The sequence below is a fragment of the Aethalodelphis obliquidens genome, unplaced genomic scaffold (genome assembly GCF_003676395.1).
Source record: "Aethalodelphis obliquidens isolate GAN/ISIS:26980383/991018 unplaced genomic scaffold, ASM367639v1 scaffold53, whole genome shotgun sequence".
NCBI lineage: Eukaryota > Metazoa > Chordata > Mammalia > Artiodactyla > Delphinidae > Aethalodelphis > Aethalodelphis obliquidens.
The window spans coordinates 1,801,619-1,822,974 of record NW_020837997.1 but is presented as its reverse complement, the minus strand read 5'-3'; the positions used below and the strand labels follow the sequence as shown (position 1 = coordinate 1,822,974).

Sequence of the window (21,356 nt, the reverse complement as noted above, 5' to 3'; positions counted from 1 at the left end):
GCTAGGTGTATTTAACTGCTGTGGTGACATTTCCCATCTCAACGAGGCAAAAGATTACTTACATCTGAGCCTTACAGTGGCTTCATAAAAATAAATGTCAAGTGGGATGAGGGCTTTTTAAGACAAAACTACACATATTCTGTTCTCTTAGTTACAAGATCATCTCCCTTAGTTTATTAACAATTTTTATATCTTGCAACCTAAGGTATAATCTTTGTTCTCCATCTGAGAAACTGGAATAATAGCAACAACCTTACAAGATTGTTGTGAGGATTAAATTATAGAATGATATTTTAATATGTATATTTTGCATAATTACATAATGTGAATTTGTAAATATATAATACAGCTCTTAATCATATTGATACAAAAATTATAACTCCTTACGAGATGGACAGTGCAAACTGTCTTAGACATTTTGTATGAAAAGAAGTCACCAGTTTCCCTTTTCAGAGCCTTCACAGTTGCTGTTCCTTCTGCCTAGAATGCTGTTCCACAAGACTTATCTGACCGTCTTAAATAGCAGCCCTTGCCCATCTCTACCTCTCTTTATCTTGCCCTATTTTTCTTCAAAGCTCTTGCTGCACCCCAACCATCATGTATTTGCTGCTTTGTTTTTTTGTTTTTTTGTTTTTTTGTTTTTTTTTTTTTTGCAGTACGCGGGCCTCTCACTGTTGTGGCCTCTCCCGCTGCGGAGCACAGGCTCCGGACGCGCAGGCTCAGCGGCCATGGCTCCCGGGCCCAGCCGCTCCGCGGCATGTGGGATCCTCTCGGACCGGGGCACGAACCTGTGTCCCCTGCATCGGCAGGCGGACTCTCAACCACTGCGCCACCAGGGAAGCCCTGATTCACTTTTTTATAAAGCAGAAACTAACACAACATTGTAAAGCAATTATACTGCAATAAAGACGTTAAAAAAAAAAAAAGTACTTCTCTGAAGACTCTGGGGGGAGCCAGCCCTGCCAATGCCTTGCTTTCGGGCTTCTGGCCCCTAGAACAGTGAGTGAAGAAATTCTTGTTGTTTTAAGCCACCAGGTTTGTATGGTAATTTGTGACAGGACATTTGTTTTGATTTTAGAGAGATGAGGAAGTGGCAGGCACTGGAATAATGGGACTAGCATGGGACAACCAGGAGGTAGGAAAGGCCTGGTGTGTTTGAAGACCAGCATGGAGGCCAGTGCGGCTGGAGCAGAGTGAAGGAAGGGGAGGTGAGTGAGAGGAAGGGGTGCCAGATTTAGCAAAACAACAACTGCAACAACAACAGGACACCCAGTTAAATTGGAATTTCAGAGGAACAGTGAAATTTTTATGAGTATATCCCACAATGTTATGTGGGATATACTTATACTAAAAACTTGTTGTTTACCTGAAATTTAACTGAGTGCTCTGTATTTTATCTGGCAACCCTACCCAAGGGGACTTGTTCTCTTGTGTTCCAAATACTGTCTGAGTGAACGTTTTGTTGAGAGGACCCCTAGCAGCGCAGGGAGGTGGGTGAAGGCCAGATTATGCATGGCCTTCCAGGCCCCATACGGGAGAGAGTGCAGGCCCTGCTTCTGCTCAGCCAGTAAAGGCACCATGGGACACACCGCAGCAGCTGGCAGAGAAACTCACCTGTTTGTGTGTTTATTGTTTTTTTTGAGTGGGAAGGAAGCCGCCCCCTTACTTTATAAAAAGATCTCTGTCCCCGGAACACCACAGATCGCCTGCTAAGTCACGCATTTCCATTGGCACCGACAGCTCAGGTCTCGGTGTGGGTGCTGGGTTAGCATGACCTCATTCAAGTGGATACCCTGTGCTTTCCCAGGAGTTATTGCTGACAAGATAGGCAAGCCATCAATTCTTCCAGAGGTTCAGAAATAAAACATTGTCGGTAAATAAACAAACATTCAGCATCTTATTTGAGGCTGCAGAGTCAAGCCTGACTATGAATTCAAATCCCAGCCCCTCCACTTACAGCTGTGTGACCTCAGGCAAGTTACCTAACTTCTCTGTGCCTCAGTTTCCTCATCTATAAATGAGAATAATAAAAGTGCCTACCTCCCAGGGCTATTGGGGTGTAAAGGAATTAACACATGTTAACTGTTTAGGATGGGTTCTAACACACTGTAAATACCCAGGTATTAACTACTGTTATTACAAGGTTAACTCTCTCACTGAGGAGTTACGGTATGAGGCTCTCTGCTGTGCACCTCACATGTGACATCTCGGTTTCGCCTCAAGACAATCCCTGGATCAAGTCAGGTCACTGAGGGCTGGGGGCTGAGTCTGCCTTATGTCTCTCCATGCTCCCTGTGGAACTACGTTTATTGAACTGCGCTTGAATGATAGCCTCACATGGAAGGATGTTATGGATGAAACGTGTGTGGGAAACCGAAGAAATGCACCAAAATATCTGCTGTCCAAGGATATTTGCATTATACTCTTATGCAGTAAAGGATGAGCTCAGCAGGCCTGGGTCATCCACACCCTGCACGTGAAAGATTTGGTCCTCGTCTGGCTCCTGGAAGGTGACCTCTAAGCCCTTGGAATGTCCTGCCTAAAAGGAGTATCTTAGTTACCCTGAGGCCTTGGGCCACCCTGCATGGTCTATGCTCAGAGTGTGACGTATGGTGGGAGCTTTGGGACATGCCGTATCAGCTTGACCTCAGGGGTGGGGCTGGTGATTCAGGTTAGCTGTGCAAGGATCAGCCGTGTCTACATGACCATCTAGCAGTAAAAAGCTGGGACGCCAAGGCTGGGGTGAGATTTCCTGGTTGGCAGGATGCCATGGATGTTGTCGTACATCATTGCTGGGTAAGTGAGCACTGCTTGCAAGACTCCACTGGAGGAGGACAAGCCCGTGCTTGGTCTCTCCTGGACTCTGCCCCGTGTGCCTCTTCCTTTTGCTGATTTTAATCTGCACCCTTTTGCTGCAATAAACTGTACCTGTGAGTGTAACAGCTCTTCTGAGTTCTGTAAGCCCTAAAACATCATCAGACCTGAAGATGATCTTGGGGACCCCTGATTCTATTTATCAATGAAATCCTTGCCTGATCTTAGCTGACTTAAGATTGAGGTACATCTTGCAAGCAAAGGTTGGTTCCCAAAACTGTGGATGGAAAAACTGCTCAGGCTCCTTCTTCTCACTGGAGGCTGGAAAGAGCCACACTTGAAACCCAACTGTAACAAGTTTCTAGGTCACTGAGGTCCTCAACGCCTTTGGTCTCAGTCTTGATTCTATTTTGTGCCACCAGGCTCATTTTCTTTTGTCTTTTGTTCCTGTTTCTCATGCTTCTTTTATACACACTTAAGTCACTCGAAATTCTTTTGGAAACAGGATGGATATACATCCTTCAACCTGCCATCAGTCAATCTTAGAGGATAAGCATTTATCTACTGGACCTGCACTCTCCAATACGGTTGGCACAAGTCACACGTGGCTATTAATGAGGCTGGTCTCAAGAGATGAGCCATAAGTATAAAATACATGCTAGATATCAAAAACTTCACACAAGAATTTTAAAAGTAATGTGAAATATACCATTAACATCATACTGATTTCATGTTGGCTTTTGGGGTCTATTGTATTAAATAAGATATATCATTAACACAAATGTCACCTGTTTCTTTTTACCTTGTTAACGAGGGTCAGGAGAAAATTCACAGTATAAATGTGGCTCACATTCATAGTCTGCGTTACTGGACAGTGCTGGTCTAAAGTGTCTTTGGCCCCTGGAAATGGCTTTGTAAAACTCAGACTGATTTAAGGGCAGTGAAAGTAATCTGTATGATACTATAACGATGGATATACATCATGATACATTTGTCCAGACCCACAGAATATACAACACTAAGAGTGAACCATAATGTTAGCTATGGAGTTTGAGTGAGGATGCTGTGTCAGTGTAGGTTCAAATTCACCACTCTGGTGGGCCATATTGAAAATGGGGGAGGCTGTGTGTGAGTGGGAGCACAGCCCCACACACGGGTATATGGAACTCTCTGTATCTTCTGTTTGGCTGTGAACCTAAAACTGCTCTAAAATTTTTTTCTTTAAAAAAAAATCGGGATGTGGAGCACCTGTTGGTCACCTCTACCAGGTAGCCTTCCCTGATTGCTTCAGACTAAGGAAAGGGAATCCTGTCACATGTTCCTATAGCCCCTGTTTCTTATCTTGACATAGCACCAACCAGTCTTTCTTGTGGCTGGGGTAGTGTGGGCTGAGTGTACCCTATCCTCTCACCCTACCTCCCTCTATCCCTGTGACTCTCTGGCAGGAATAACCACTCCCATTTCTAAGATAATGGACCGGAAGCCCAGAAAGGTTCAGAGATTTATCCAGAACATGTGTTGGCAAACTACAACCCGTGGGTGAAAATTGGCTGGTCCCCGATTTTTATATGTGAGCTAATAGTTTTTAAGTTTTTTACATGCTTGAAAAAACTAAAATAAGATTACTATTTCATAACACATGAAAATGGTATGAAATTCAAATTTCAGCATCCATGAAAGTTTTATTGGCGCATAGCCATACTCGAAATATCGTCCATGGAGGCTTTCGAATTACAAGGGCAGGGTTGGATAGTTGTGACAGAGGCAGGCAATGATGTTTATTTACTATGAGGCTCTTTGCAGAAAAAGTTTGCTGACCCTCTTCCCCCTTCCCCCAAGCCCCTCTCCACTTCCAACCAAATCCGGAGTTGCCGCCTCATGACTCCAAATGAGAGCTAAATGCTACCTGCAGCGAGAAGGGACTCATCTTCAGAGACCACCAGGAACCCCATGGCTTCTGGAAGCTTCTCCAGCAGGCTGTCTCCTTCGGAGGAAACCCGTGCAGAATCAAGGGTGTCCATCAAGCATTTCCACTGGGTTAAGTGTTCAGGGTCAAGAGCTTGCATTTGACGCAGGGCTCTGCCACTCACCAGCTCTGTGATCCTAAGCAAATTCCTTAGCCCCTGGCTGCCTCAGTTACCTCATCTGTTAAATGGGAGATGATACCAGGACTGCCTCACAGGGCTATCGTGGTTAAGAAGTGCATAGGAGGCGGAGATCACCTTCCTCCCCACAGATACACCAGAAATACATCTACGCGTGGAACAACTCCTACGGAGCACCTACTGAACGCTGGCAGAAGACCTCAGACCTCCCAAAAGGCAAGGAACCCCCCACGTACCTGGTTAGGGCAAAAGAAAAAACTAAACAGAGAAAAAAGGATAGGGACGGGTCCTACACCAGCGGGAGAGAGCTGTGAAGGAGGAAAAGTGTCCACACACTAGGAAGCCCCTTCGCGGGTGGAGACTTCGGGAGGCGGAGTGGGGGAGCTTGGGAGCCGCGGAGGAGAGCACGGCAGCAGGGGTGCGGAGGGCAAAGCGGACAGATTCGAGCGCGGAGGATCGGGCCGACCGGAACTCACCAGCCGAGAGGCTTGTCTGCTCGCCCGCCGGGGCGGGCGGGACTGGGAGCTGAGGCTCCGGCTTTTGTCGGAGCGCCGGGAGAGGACTGAGGTTGGCGGCGTGAACACAGCCTGCAGGGCGTTAGTGCACCGCGGCTAGCCGGGAGAGAGTCCGGGGAAAAGTCTGGACCTGCCGAAGAGGCAAGAGACTTTTACGTCCCTCTTTGTTTCCTGGTGCACGAGGAGAGGGGATTAAGAACGCTGCTTGAGAGAGCTCCAGGGACGGGCGCGAGCCGCGGCTAGAAGTGCGGAGCCCAGAGACAGACATGAGACGCTAGGGCCGCTGCTGCCGCCACCAGGAGGCCTGTGTGCGAACACAGGTCACTAGCCACACGCCCTTCCGGGGAGCCTGTGCAGCCCGCCACTGCCGGGGTCCCGGGATCCAGGGACAACTCCCCCGGGAGAACGCACGGCGCGCCTCAGGCTGCAACGTCACGCCGGCCTCTGCCGCCGCAGGCCCGCCCCACACTCCGTGACCCTCCCTACCCCGCGGCCTGAGTGAGCCAGAGCCTCCGAATCAGCGGCTCCTTTAACCCCGTCCTGTCTGAGCAAAGAACAGACGCCCTCCGCCGACCTACACGCACAGGCGGGGCCAAATCCAAAGCTGAGCCCCTGGGAACTGTGAGAACAAAGAAGAGAAAGGGAAATCTCTCCCAGCAGCCTCAGAAGCAGTGGATTAAAGCTCCACAATCAACTTGATATACCCTGCATCTGTGGAATACCTGAATAGACAACGAATCATCCCAAATTAAGAAGCCCTGTGGATGAAAGGCTCTTGGGGCTGCAGCCAGGAGTCAGTGCTGTGCCTCTGAGGTGGGAGAACCAACTTCAGGACACTGGTCCACAAGAGGCCTCCCAGCTGCACATAATATCAAACAGCAAAAATCTCCGAGAGATCTCCATCTCAACGCCAGCACCCAGCTTCACTCAACGACCAGCAAGCTACGGGGCTGGACATCCTATGCCAAACAACTAGCAAGACAGGAACACAACCCCACCCATTAGCAGAGAGGCTGCCCCAAATCATAATAAGTCTACAGACACCCCAAAACACATCACCAGACGTGGACCTGCCCACCAGAAAGACAAGATCCAGCCTTATCCACCAGAACACAGGCCCTAGTCCTCTCCACCAGGAAGCCTACACAACCCACTGAACCAACCTTAGCCACTGGGGACAGACACAAAAAACAACAGGAACTACGAACCTTCAGCCTGCAAAAAAGGAGACCCCAAACACAGTAAGATAAGCAAAATGAAAAGACAGAAAAACACACCGCAGATGAAGGAGCAAGATAAAAACCCACCAGACCTAACAAATGAAGAGGAAATAGGCAGTCTACCTGAAAAAGAATTCAGAATAATGATAGTAAGGTTGATCCGAAATCTTGGAGATAGAATGGACAATAGAATGGACAAAATGCAAGAATCAGTTAACAAGGACCTAGAAGAACTAAAGATGAAACAAGCAATGATGAACAACACAATAAATGAAATTAAAAGTACTCTAGATGGGATCAATAGCAGAATAACTGAGGCAGAAGAACGGATAAGTGACCTGGAAGATAAAATAGTGGAAATAACTAATGCAGAGCAGAATAAAGAAAAAAGAATGAAAAGAACTGAGGACAGTCTCAGAGACCTCTGGGACAACATTAAACGCACCAACATTTGAATTATAGGGGTTCCAGAAGAAGAAGAGAAAAAGAAAGGGACTGAGAAAATATTTGAAGAGATTATAGTTGAAAACTTCCCTAATATGGGAAAGGAAATAGTTAATCAAGTCCAGGAAGCACAGAGAGTCCCATACAGGATAAATCCAAGGAGAAATACGCCAAGACACATATTAATCAAACTGTCAAAAATTAAATACAAAGAGAACATATTAAAAGCAGCAAGGGAAAAACAACAAATAACACATAAGGGAATCCCCATAAGGTTAACAGCTGATCTCTCAGCAGAAACCCTACAAGCCAGAAGGGAGTGGCAGGACATACTGAAAGTGATGAAGGAGAAAAACCTGCAGCCAAGACTACTCTACCCAGCAAGGATCTCATTCAGATTTGATGGAGAAATTAAAACCTTTACAGACAAGCAAAAGCTGAGAGAGTTCAGCACCACCAAACCAGCTTTACAACAAATGCTAAAGGATCTTCTTTAGGCAAGAAACACAAGAGAAGGAAAAGACCTATAATAACGAACCCAAAACAATTTAGAAAATGGGAATAGGAACATACATATCGATAATTACGTTAAATGTAAATGGACTAAATGCTCCCACCAAAAGACACAGATTAGCTGAATGGATACAAAAACAAGACCCTTATATATGCTGTCTACAAGAGACCCACTTCAGACCTAGAGACACATACAGACTGAAAGTAAGGGGATGGAAAAAGATATTCCATGCAAATGGAAGCCAAAAGAAAGCTGGAGTAGCAATTCTCATATCAGACAAAATAGACTTTAAAATAAGGACTATTAAAAGAGACAAAGAAGGACACTACATAATGATCAAGGGATCGATCCAAGAAGAAGATATAACAATTGTAAATATTTATGCACCCAACATAGGAGCACCTCAATACATAAGGCAAATACTAACAGCCATAAAAGGGGAAATCGACAGTAACACATTCATAGTAGGGGACTTAAACACCCCACTTTCACCCATGGACAGATCATCCAAAATGAAAATAAATAAGGAAACACAAGCTTTAAATGATACATTAAACAAGATGGACTTAATTGATATTTATAGGACACTCCATCCAAAAACAACAGAATACACATTTTTCTCAAGTGCCCATGGAACATTCTCCAGGATAGATCATATCTTAGGTCACAAATCAAGCCTTGGTAAATTTAAGAAAATTGAAATTGTATCAAGTATCTTTTCTGACCACAACGCCATGAGACTAGATATCAATTACAGGAAAAGATCTGTAAAAAATACAAACACATGGAGGCTAAACAATACACTACTTAATAATGAAGTGATCACTGAAGAAATCAAAGAGGAAATCAAAAAATACCTAGAAACAAATGACAATGGAGACACAACGACCCAAAACCTGTGGGATGCAGCAAAAGCAGTTCTAAGGGGGAAGTTTATAGCAATACAAGCCCACCTTAAGAAGCAGGAAACATCTCGAATAAACAACCTAACCTTGCACCTCAAGCAATTAGAGAAAGAACAAAAAAAACCCCAAAGTTAGCAGGAGGAAAGAAATCATAAAAATCAGATCAGAAATAAATGAAAAAGAAATGAAGGAAACGATAGCAAAGATCAATAAAACTAAAAGCTGGTTCTTTGAAAGGATAAACAAAATTGATAAACCATTAGCTAGACTCATCAAGAAAAAAAGGGAGAAGACTCAAATCAATAGAATTAGAAATGAAAAAGGAGAAGTAACAACTGACACTGCAGAAATACAAAAGATCATGAGAGATTACTACAAGCAACTCTATGCCAATAAAATGGACAACCTGGAAGAAATGGACAAATTCTTAGAAAGGCACAACCTGCCAAGACTGAATCAGGAAGAAATAGAAAATATGACAGACCAATCACATGCACTGAAATTGAAACTGTGATTAAAAATCTTCCAACAAGCAAAAGCCCAGGACCAGATGGCTTCACAGGCGAATTCTATCAAACATTTAGAGAAGAGCTATCACCTATCCTTCTCAGACTCTTCCAAAATATAGCAGAGGGAGGAACACTCCCCAACTCATTCTACGAGGCCACCATCACCCTGATACCAAAACCAGACAAAGATGTCACAAAGAAAGAAAACTACAGGCCAATATCACTGATGAACATAGATGCAAAGATCCTCAACAAAATACTAGCAAACAGAATCCAACAGCACATTAAACGGATCATACACCATGATCAAGTGGGGTTTATTCCAGGAATGCAAGGATTCTTCAATATACGCAAATCAATCAACGTGATACACCATATTAACAAATTGAAGGAGAAAAACCATATGATCATCTCAATAGATGCAGAGAAAGCTTTTGACAAAATTCAACACCCATTTATGATAAAAACCCTGCAGAAAGTAGGCATAGAGGGAACTTTCCTCAACATAATAAAGGCCATATATGACAAACCCACAGCCAACATCGTCCTCAATGGTGAAAAACTGAAAGCATTTCCACTAAGATCAGGAACAAGACAAGGTTGCCCACTCTCACCACTCTTATTCAACATAGTTTTGAAAGTTTTAGCCACAGCAATCAGAGAAGAAAAGGAAATAAAAGGAATCCAAATCGGAAAAGAAGAAGTAAAGCTGTCACTGTTTGCAGATGACATGATCCTATACATAGAGAATCCTAAAGATGCTACCAGAAAACTACTAGAGCTAATCAATGAATTTGGTAAAGTAGCAGGATACAAAATTAATGCACAGAAATCTCTGGCATTCCTATACACTAAGGATGAAAAATCTGAAAGTGAAATCAAGAAAACACTCCCATTTACCATTGCAACAAAAAGAATAAAATATCTAGGAATAAACCTACCTAAGGAGACAAAAGACCTGTATGCAGAAAATTATAAGACACTGATGGAAGAAATTAAAAATGATACAAATAGATGGAGAGATATACCATGTTCTTGGATTGGAAGAATCAACATTGTGAAAATGACTCTACTACCCAAAGCAATCTACAGATTCAATGCAATCCCTATGAAACTACCACTGGCATTTTTCACAGAACTAGAACAAAAAATTTCACAATTTGTATGGAAACACAAAAGACCCCGAATAGCCAAAGCAATCTTGAGAACGAAAAATGGAGCTGGAGGAATCAGGCTTCCTGACTTCAGACTATACTACAAAGCTACAGTAATCAAGACAGTATGGTACTGGCACAAAAACAGAAATATAGATCAATGGAACAGGATAGAAAGCCCAGAGATAAACCCACGCACATATGGTCACCTTATCTTTGACAAAGGAAGCAGAAATGTACAGTGGAGAAAGGACAGCCTATTCAATAAGTGGTGCTGGGAAAACTGGACAGCTACATGTAAAAGTATGAGATTAGATCACTCCCTAACACCATACACAAAAATAAGCTCAAAATGGATTAAAGACCTAAATGTAAGGCCAGAAACTATCAAACTCTTAGAGGAAAACATAGGCAGAACACTCTATGACATAAATCACAGCAAGGTCCTTTTTGACCCACCTCCTAGAGAAATGGAAATAAAAACAAAAGTAAACAAATGGGACCTAATGAAACTTAAAAGCTTTTGCACAGCAAAGGAAACCATAAAGAAGACAAAAAGACAACCCTCAGAATGGGAGAAAATATTTGCAAATGAAGCAACTGACAAAGGATTAATCTCCAAAATTTACAAGCAGCTCATGCAGCTCAATAACAAAAAAACAAACAACCCAATCCAAAAATGGGCAGAAGACCTAAATAGACATTTCTCCAAAGAAGATATACAGAGTGCCAACAAACACATGAAAGAATGCTCAACATCACTAATCATTAGAGAAATGCAAATCAAAACGACAATGAGATATCATCTCACACCAGTCAGAATGGCCATCATCAAAAAATCTAGAAACAATAAATGCTGGAGAGGTTGTGGAGAAAAGGGAACCCTCTTACACTGTTGGTGGGAATGTAAATTGATACAGCCACTGTGGAGAACAGTATGGAGGTTCCTTAAAAAACTACAAATAGAACTACCATATGACCCAGCAATCCCACTACTGGGCATATACCCTGAGAAAACCATAATTCAAAAAGAGTCATGTACCAAAATGTTCATTGCAGCTCTATTTACAATAGCCCAGAGACGGAAACAACCTAAGTGTCCATCATCGGATGAATGGATAAAGAAGATGTGGCACATATATACAATGGAATATTACTCAGCCATAAAAAGAGACGAAATTGAGCTATTTGTAGTGAGGTGGATAGACCTAGAGTCTGTCATACAGAGTGAAGTAAGTCAGAAAGAGAGAGACAAATACCGTCTGCTAACACATATATATGGAATTTAAGAAAAAAAAATGTCATGAAAAACCTAGGGGTGAAACAGGAATAAAGACACAGACTTACTAGAGAATGGACTTGAGGCTATGGGGAGGGGGAAGGGTAAACGGTGACAAAGCGATAAAGAGGCATGGACATATATACACTACCAAACGTAAGGTAGATAGCTAGTGGGAAGCAGCCGCATAGCACAGGGAGATCAGCTCGGTGCTTTGTGACCACCTGGAGGGGTGGGATAGGGAGGGTGGGAGGGAGGGAGACGCAAGCGGGAAGAGATATGGGAACATATGTGTATATATAACTGATTCATTTTGTTGTGAAGCTGAAACTAACATACCATTGTAAAGCAATTATACTCCAATAAAGATGTTTAAAAATAAATAAATAAAATAAATAAATAAATAAATAAAAAAGAAGACAACAGGAAATCTATAAAATATATATCAAATAATTCAAAAAAGAATAACAGGGCTCAGCTTAGAAGCAATTACTAGCCCTATATATGTCAAAAAGAGAAATGTCATATTATAATGTACTAGTAGCTATTAAATGGATTTAATACAGTTTAGCATAGTTCAGTCATTTGCAAAAACAAACTTGTGGCCGAGATGCTAACGGCTCCCCCTAAGAGCCATTCTTTCTTTTGGTACTTGAATTATCACTAGACTCATGGCCATCCAGTTAGAATAAAGCCTATATCTCCAGGCCTCTGTGACAGATACATCATATGAGTACTTTCTCGCCAATGAGATGGGAGCAGGGTGATATGTGCAACACCCAGACTTACCCTTAAAAGGACTGAGTATGCACTCCCTTCCCCTCTTCCCAGCATGATGGTAGGGTTGGAACAGCTATCTTGGCCTCAAAGATAGAAGCCACATATTGAGAACAACAGAGCTGCCTACCAGTCCTGGACCACTTTATCTCCAGGTGGTTAAATCTGACAGAAATAAACATCTTCTTTAATTAAGTTTGGTCTTTATTAAAGCAATGAAACTTATATCTTAAATAACACAGAACTTATCTGAGCATAAAGATCCATCCAGCTTTACTGACTCTTAAAATTTAATTTCACTTGATTGGATCCTGATACCAAAAAACAATCAGATATAGAAGACATTGGGACAACTGGGGAAATTGGAATGTGACTGCATGCTAGATAACATTAGGAAATTATTTTTAATTTTCTTAAGTGTAATTATGGTATTGTGATTACATATGAGAATGTTCTTATCAGGAAATATGTTCTGCAATAGTTATGAGTGAAGTGGCATAAGATCTGTAACTTACTTTCAAATGGTTCACCAAAAAAAAAAAACAGTGTGTGTATACATGTATATACATTTACAACTGTTGACTCTAAATGGTGGAAAAATGGACATTCATGTTACTTGTTCTGATATTTAAATTTTTTCACAATAAAAATGTAAACAAAAAAAAAAAAAAAAGAAGTGCATAGGATGGTTCCCTCTGGCCCATAATCAGTCCTCCCAAAGTGGCAGCTATTATTATTACTGTTGACATTGTTTTCATAACCAACTCGGGGACCCAGAGAACATCCCAGCACTCTAGTTTTCTACCCCCAGAGGCGCTCTGAAGATCTCAAATAAAGTCGAAAGGTAGGTTGGAGCCGGAGGAGGGCAGCATCATTCTCCCCATTCTCGAGTGGCAGAAATGAACTGGTTTTGTTCAGATCTAAGAGGAAGGTTTGGGGTTTCTTTTTTTCCTTTCTTTCTTTTTGCTTTTGTTTTTGTTTTAAGCAAGGGCAGGAGGAAGTGAATTTCTACATGGCTGTTGATGAAATAAAAATTATATTTTAATTTATAGTTTACAAAACTAATTTATATGTTAAGGCAGGACAAGAAAAAATTAAACATAAAATTCTCTCTCTGTGTTAGTTTGGGTATTCTCCTCCCCTAAGGTGCGGTGTGGTTTGCATTACACGTTAACCAGAGCTCCTCAAAGATGGGAGTGCCTGCTCAACCGTAAACATCAATTTTTTCCTCCTTTCTTCTGACACTAGCAATGTAACTTCTTAAAAGAATTGTGTTCCTCTATGACATAAATCACAGCAAGATCCTTTTTGACCCACCTCCTAGAGAAATGGAAATAAAAACAAAAATAAACAAATAGGACCTAATGAAACTTAAAAGCTTTTGCACAGCAAAGGAAACCATAAACAAGACCAAAAGACAAGCCTCAGAATGGGAGAAAATATTTGCAAATGAAGCAACGGACAAAGGATTAATCTCCAAAATTTACCAGCAGCTCATGCAGCTCAATAACAAAAAAACAAACAACCCAATCCAAAAATGGGCAGAAGACCTATGTAGACATTTCTCCAAAGAAGATATACAGATGGCCAACAAACACATGAAAGAATGCTCAACATCACTAATCATTAGAGAAATGCAAATCAATGCATTAGAGAAATGCAAATCAAAACTACAATGAGGTATCACCTCACACCAGTCAGAATGGCCATCATCAAAAAAATCTAGAAACAGGGGCTTCCCTGATGGCGCAGTAGTTGAGAGTCCACCTGATGATGCAGGGGACACGGGTTCGTGCCCCGGTCTGGGAGGATCCCACATGCCGCGGAGTGGCTGGGCCCGTGAGCCATGGCCGCTGAGCCTGCGCGTCCGGAGCCTCTGCTCCACAACGGGAGAGGCCACAACAGTGAGAGGCCCGCATACCGCAAAAAAAAAAAAAAAATCTAGAAACAATAAATGCTGGAGAGAGTGTGGAGAAAAGGGAACACTCTTGCACTGTTGGTGGGAATGTAAATTGATACAGCCACTATGGAGAACGTACGGAGGTTCCTTAAAAACTAAAAATAGAACTACCATACGACCCAACAATCCCACTACTGGGCATATACCCTGAGAAAACCATAATTCAGAAAGAGTCATGTACCAAAATGTTTATTGCAGCTCTATTTACAATAGCCAGGACATGGAAGCAACCTAAGTGTCCATCAACAGATGAATGGATAAAGAAGATGTGGCACATATACACAATGGAATATTACTCAGCCATAAAAAGAAACGAAATTGAGTTATTGGTAGTGAGGTGGGTGGACCTAGAGTCTGTCATACAGAGTGAAGTATGTCAGAAAGAGAAAAACAAATACCGTATGCTAACACATATATATGGAATCTAAGGAAAAAAAATAAGGTCATGAAGAACCTGGGGCAAGACGGGAATAAAGAGAATGGACTTCTCCTACTAGAGAATGGACTTGAGGATATGGGGAGGGGGAAGGGTAAGCTGTGACAAAGTGAGAGAGTGGCATGGACATATATACACTACCAAACGTAAAATAGATAGCTAGTGGGAAGCAGCCGCATGGCACAGGGATATTGGCTCGGTGCTTTGTGACCGCCTGGAGGGGTGGGATAGGGAGGGTGGGAGGGAGGGAGACGCAAGAGGGAAGAGATATGGGAACATATGTATATGTATAACTGATTCGCTTTGTTATAAAGCAGAAACTAACACACCATTGTAAAGGAATTATACTCCAATAAAGATGTTAAAAAAAAAAAAAGAATAGTGTTCTTTCCCAGCTCTGTAGGGGGTCGTGGTGACTCGCTGCTCGCTTTGTACTTGTTTACCGGGCTTGTATATCCTTGGTGAACTTTATGTAAAATACCAGCATGTCATTCTGATGTATGATCGTTTGTCTAAAAATGTATATGACTGTGCCTTCGACTTCCAACAGGCAGCACAGTTCTCAGAGCTTTCTGAGAATCTGCTTCCCGGGTTATAATCCTCAGTTTAGCTCAAATAAAATTCCCTTTTTCCTTCTTCTTTTTTTTTTTTTTTTTGCGGTACGCGGGCCTCTCACTGTTGTGGCCTCTCCCGCTGTGGAGCACAGGCTCCGGATGCGCAGGCTCAGCGGCCATGGCTCACGGGCCCAGCCGCTCCGCGGCACGTGGGATCCTCCCAGACCGGGGCACGAACCCGCATCCCCTGCATCGGCAGGCGGAGTCTCAACCACTGCGCCACCAGGGAAGCCCCCTTTTTTCTTAACTTGATAGTTAATTGAATTTTCGTCGACAGTGTTATTGCTGATTTTTTCAAAAACGTGATTCTTTTAAAACTTAAAAAAATTAAACTGTAATACTGTATAATTTAAAAAGAAGAAGAAGAAATAGCCAGAGCTCCCCACGAGCATCTTTTCACCTTCCCCGCCGTTCTGCTTTCTCCCTGGAGGGCATCTTTGTCTATGTTTGTTGAGAATCCGTTTGTGTAGGTACACATTTACACAAGCCTCCTTTCTCCACCATCCCTCGTAGATATTGTTCTGCAAGTTGCTTTTTTCGCTTAATGTGTCTGGGGTAGCGGTTCTCAACTGGAGCAAGGGGTGATTTTGTCCCTCCCCGCTGAGAACACTGGGCAACGTCTTAGAGACATTTTTGGTTGTAAAGATAGGGCAGATGCTCTGCATCGAGTGGGCAGTGGCTACGGATGCTGCTGAACACCCTACAACGCATAGGACGGCCCCCAATGGCAAAGAAGGACCTGGCCCCAGCTGTCAATGGCACCCAGGTGTAGCATAGCGCTTAAGAGCATGGACCCTAGAGCCAGACTGCTTGAGTTCAAATCCTGTCTGTGACACTTCCTAGCTGTGTGACCGTAGGCAAATGACTTCATCTCTCTGTGCTTCAGTTTAACGCATCTGTAACATAGAGATAATGGCAGCAGCTACATCTTAGCTGTGTTTTGAGGGTTAAATGAGATAATAGGTATAAAAGTCCCTGGAATAGCCCTTAGTACACAGTAAGCGCTATGTGAGAGTTTATTATTTCCATGAAAGTATCTCTAGGCCAGGGGTCGGCAAATTTTCCTGTAATGGGCCAGATAGTAAACACTTTAGACTTTGTGGCCATGTGGTCTCAACTTTGCCATTAGAGCACAAATGCAGCCACAGACCGTATGTAGACAAACGGTGTGGTTATATGCCAAGACAACGTCATTTATGGACATTAAATTTGGATTCTATGGAATTTTCACATGTCACAAGATATTCTTCTTTTAAAAATCGTTTTTCAACCATTAAAATCAGAAGAACCATTCTCAGCTCATGGGCTGAACAAAAACAGGCAGTGGGCCAGAGTTAGCTGACCACTGCTCAAGGCTATCTAATTTTTTATAGTTATGTAATCTTCCATGGTATAAAATTTCCTTAATTCACTTAACTATTTTCCCATAGATGGACATTTCAGATCATGTCAATGTTTTGCTATTACATGGAGGGATACTATCGTCAAGGCTGGTCTCATTTTAAGTGAGGGGTATATATCTGAAGATCTCAGATAATACAAAACATGACAAATTTGAGAGGGATTTTCCCCTTGGATGGATGAAGGATGGTAGGTGTTTCTGTCCACCAGCTACAGTGCTGCTGCCACTCACACTAGTGTAAACACAGTCTTCAATTCACCTACCCCCACCCCTCGCTGCGAGATCATAAGATGCTAAATAAATTTTAAATGTGTTTGCATTTTCCCTATTTATGTGCATATTTATGTGCATATTTCCTAAATGTGCACATAAAATGAGACTGAATACTTCTATAATATTATTTCGTATTTACCTAAGTCAAATTCACATGAAATGAGGCCACACTCTGTTTACATTTGTGTGCACATGGGCAAGTATTTAAGATGGGGATGTGACTTTTTAATCTTAGACTCTGCAAGACTTCTCTCCCAAGGGTTTCACCAATCTATACCCCCATGAAGAAGGCAAAGTGCCCAAGAAATGGATTTCCTTTTCACAAAAATACGTACTTTTTATGTTCAAAATAAGAGCTCTATTACGTGCACTTTGCTGAACCAGATAAATTTGGGGAGGTGTTTTTAAAACATTAACACTTAGATAGTAAAATAAAGCTCCCTTCCTGACAAAATCATCCTTCCATGCATTAGTCAGTTTCAAAGTTTCACTGAATTGCAATGACTAAAGGCAGGTGCTAGTAGGCTCTCTGGTCTCAAGGTTGGAATTGCCCTATGCAGGCAGCACATGCAACATTACAGTTGTGCTCAGAAGAAATGCATGTGTTTATTTCAGAGCAGGATGGGGTCTATTTACATTTTTTTTTTTTTTTTTTTTTTGCGGTACGCGGGCCTCTCACTGCTGTGGCCTCTCCCGTTGCAGAGCACAGGCTCCGGACGGGCAGGCTCAGCGGCCATGGCTCACGGGCCTAGCCACTCCGCAGCATGTGGGATCTTCCCGGACCAGGGCATGAACCTGTGTCCCCTGCATCGGCAGGCAGACTCTCAGCCACTGCGCCACCAGGTAAGCCCTATTTACATTTTTACCTTGTAGGTTTCATGTTATTTCAACCCCAGGCTCTTAGCTGACATATACATGATCTTCTTTCATAGCTTGCAGGTCTAGAGGCTCTAGCATCTTGAGTTCCACTTGGACTTCAATATTTCAGAGCCAGCTTGGATGAGGAGTGATGGCTGGGTACCACACAGGAACTTTGGTGCAAGAGGACTGCTTTTCCCAAGACCAAATAGTTCTAGAGTCTTTGGGTACCTACTTTTTCAAGCTCTGATTTTCCTAGGACACAGACAGCTTTGAGCTGAGCTTTCTCCTCTAGTTACTGTTTCTGGTGCTCTTCCTTTATTCATTGGACTTTCATCTGGTGTTATATCCCCACAGCCCGAAGAACTTATTTCCAGCATTTCTTTTTTTTTTTTTTCCCCAGCATTTCTTATAGTGCAGATTTGTTGGAAACAAGTTCTCTCAGCCTTTATTTGCCTAAAAATGTCTTTTATTTTGCTTTCAGTTTTGAAGGATAATTTCCCTGTAAATAGGAGTCTAGGTTGACAGGTTTTGGCTTTTTCTTTCAAATTACAGATGCCATTCCTTCCATTGTCTCTGTCCCCATTGTTTTCAATGAGAAATCAGCTGTAGATCTTATCATGGACAACCATGGTATGTATGGGTCTTTTTTCCTCTGGCTGCTTTTAATATTTCTCTCTTTATCTTTGGTTTTTGGCAGTTTGATTATGATTGCTGAATTATGGCTTTCTTTCTTTTGACTGGTAGAGAATGGAGAATTGAGACGGGGAAGGGAAGCAGCCAATAAATGTGGCTCATCAAACCAGTTACCAATGCAGGCAAACATAGCTGAGTCCTGCTGGGGATGCTCTGAGAGAGAGTGTAGAGCATGCATCAGAGATGCCCCCACTGAGGGGCCAAGAGCTGGGTGGGGTTCTATGCACCACCTCTATTTCAGGTTGGCTGAGGACTGCTCCCAGGAGCATTAACACAGAGGCCAAGTGTGCTGGTGTGGGGGGGAGAGGAGATAGAAAAAAACCTCAACCAGGTGCAGAGTCACAAGTGTGCAGCTGTAATGTAGGTGCCTGACAACAAGCTTTTTAATTGCTGAGGCAGCCATTTCTAAAGACATCCATCTTGAATAAACATGTTGGCAGCTACTAGCAAAACAACTAGATAAGGAACCAAGATGTCCACCCATGAAGGTTCCTCTTTCAGAAAGCCCTGGAGAACCTAGATAACTGACCACTTGGGTGACGCCCTTCCCCTTCCTGTGTCCTAAGTCCTCCCCATATGTTTTAAATTTGCCAATAAAGAGTGAATCCACAAAATGCTAGACACCCCACCCTCAGACCCCAAGTCCATGTTTGCTCACTCCCTCTCTCAACTCTCTCTCTCCCCTCAACTTCACTGTGTGGCCCTTGGGCATGCTATTCACCTTCCTCAAAGTTCCCTGATGGTTTCTTGCTGAAGTGCATCCTGTGATCATAAGAAGAGCCACAAGAGCCGGCCCAGTCATAAACAGGGGCTCCGTGGGAGAAATGTGTGTAGAGCCCCCTATGAGTGATGTGTGCCCAGACAAGCACCATAGGCATTCCTAACTGAGGGCACTGCCATCAGTAGGCTTGGGACTGACAGAATAGTCTTCAGAACTGAGGGGATTGGGATGGGGCACCAAAGGTGAGTTATATAGGGAGAAATCTGAGTTAACTAGCACCATGTTTCCAATTCACTCCAGTGTTATCTTAGCATCCCCACCCCAGTTGGAAGCCTGAACAAGTGCCCATCTGTCCATCTCTTGTTGTGACCCTGGATGTAGGTGCCATGTTCCCTCTCCCCATTTTACAGATGAGGAAACTGAGGCTCAAAGAAGGGCTGAGTAGCCCAAGAATACAACTAGGTAAAGGCAGGAGTGGGATTTTCTTTTCTGTTATTGTTTGTTTGTTTATTGAAAGATAGTTGATTTACAATGTTATGTTAGTTTCTGGTGTACAGCAAAGTGACTGTTTTATATATATATATTCTTTTCCATTTTTCATATACTTTTCCATTATGGTTTATTACAGGATATTGAATATAGTTCCCTGTGCTATACAATAGGACCTTGTTGTTTATCTATTTTATACATAGTAGTTTGTATCTGCTAATCTCAAACTCCTAATTTAGCCCTCTCCCCAACTCCTTTCCCCTTTGCTAACTATAAGTTTGTTTTTTACATCTGAGAGTCTGTTTCTGTTTTGTAAATAATTCATTTGTATCATACTTTAGATTCCACATATAAGTGTTATCATATGGTATTTGCCTTTCTCTTTCTGGCTTACTTCACTTAGTATGATAATCTCTGGGTCCATCCATGTTGCTGCAAATGGCATTGTTTCAATCTTTTTTTTTTTTTTTTGTGGTACGCGGGTCTCTCTCACTGTTGTGGCTTCTCCCGCTGCGGAGCACAGGCTCCGGACGCACAGGCTCAGCGGCCATGGCTCACAGGCCCAGCCGCTCCGCGGCATGTGGGATCTTCCCGGACCGGGGCACGAACCCGCGTCCTCTGCATCGGCAGGCGGACTCTCAACCGCTGTGCCACCAGGGAAGCCCTATTTCATTCTTTTTATGGCTGAGTAGTATTCCATTGTATATATATGCCATATCTTCTTTATCCATTCATCTGTTGATGGACACTTAGGTTGCTTCCATGTCTTGGCTATTGTAAAGAGTGCTGTAATGAACACTGAGGTGCATGTATTTTTTTGAATTAGAGTTTTCTCTGGGTATATGCCCAGGAGTGGGATTGCTGTATCATATGGCAACTCTAGTTTTAGTTTTTTAAGGAACCTCCATACTGTTTTCCATAGTGGCTGCACCAATTTTCATTCAGGACTAGGATTTTCAAACTCAAGTGTGTCTGATCCTAAGGTCCAAGTTCCTTGCTAGGCTGAAGGATATTACTGAGGACAATCAGTGAATGAAGGAGTAAAGGGAAGCAACCGAGAGGCCTGATGAAAGGGCTGGGGGTGTCCTCCACGATCGTGTTTGGTGCCTTGATTGCTCAGGGAGGCTACAAGGTATGAGGTCCAGAAATGTGGGGCTTTGGGATGATTCTTTAGTGGCCATATTCCTCCCTTCCTCAAACTCTCACTTCCTCAACAGGACATACAAGACCATCTGCGATCCATTTCCACGTCACCTCTCTTTTCCCTATAACACCAGCCGTGTTCCTACTTTCCCACCATGATATCCCCTATCGCCCCCGTCTTCCCTTATTCATCTTGGAAATCCTTCTTCTTCTGAGATTCCCCCCGCCCCGGAGGGAAGCCTTCCCAGACTGCCTCTTTCAGAAGTATTTGTTCCTTCCCCCAACCAAGAACACGCTATTTCTACCTCTACTGAAAACAGACCCTGTTACTCTGTGTCACTATAAGTCATTGGCAAACCTGGCTCCCTCCCTAGATTGAGTTCCTTGAGGATGTGGCTGGACTCTTATACTTCTACAGCCCCTCCAATGCCTGGCAAGCTGCCCTTGTTCCTCCACTTACGACTTCTATATAACTCACTCTTTGTGCCCCATCCATATCTCCTCAGCATACTCCTCTATTCCTGAAGG

At 43.0% G+C, this 21,356-nt stretch overlaps 1 protein-coding gene across 1 annotated transcript in view; it reads right to left on the bottom strand.

The window, feature by feature from the left end:
• Positions 1–855: 855 nt before the first annotated feature.
• NWD1 (NACHT and WD repeat domain containing 1) overlaps positions 856–21,356 on the bottom strand; it is a 67,177-nt gene continuing 46,676 nt past the window's right edge. The window contains 1 exon segment of the mRNA XM_027084577.1: positions 856–4,812. Within this exon segment, the coding sequence (XP_026940378.1) occupies positions 4,710–4,812 (103 nt within the window). The 3' untranslated portion in view covers positions 856–4,709.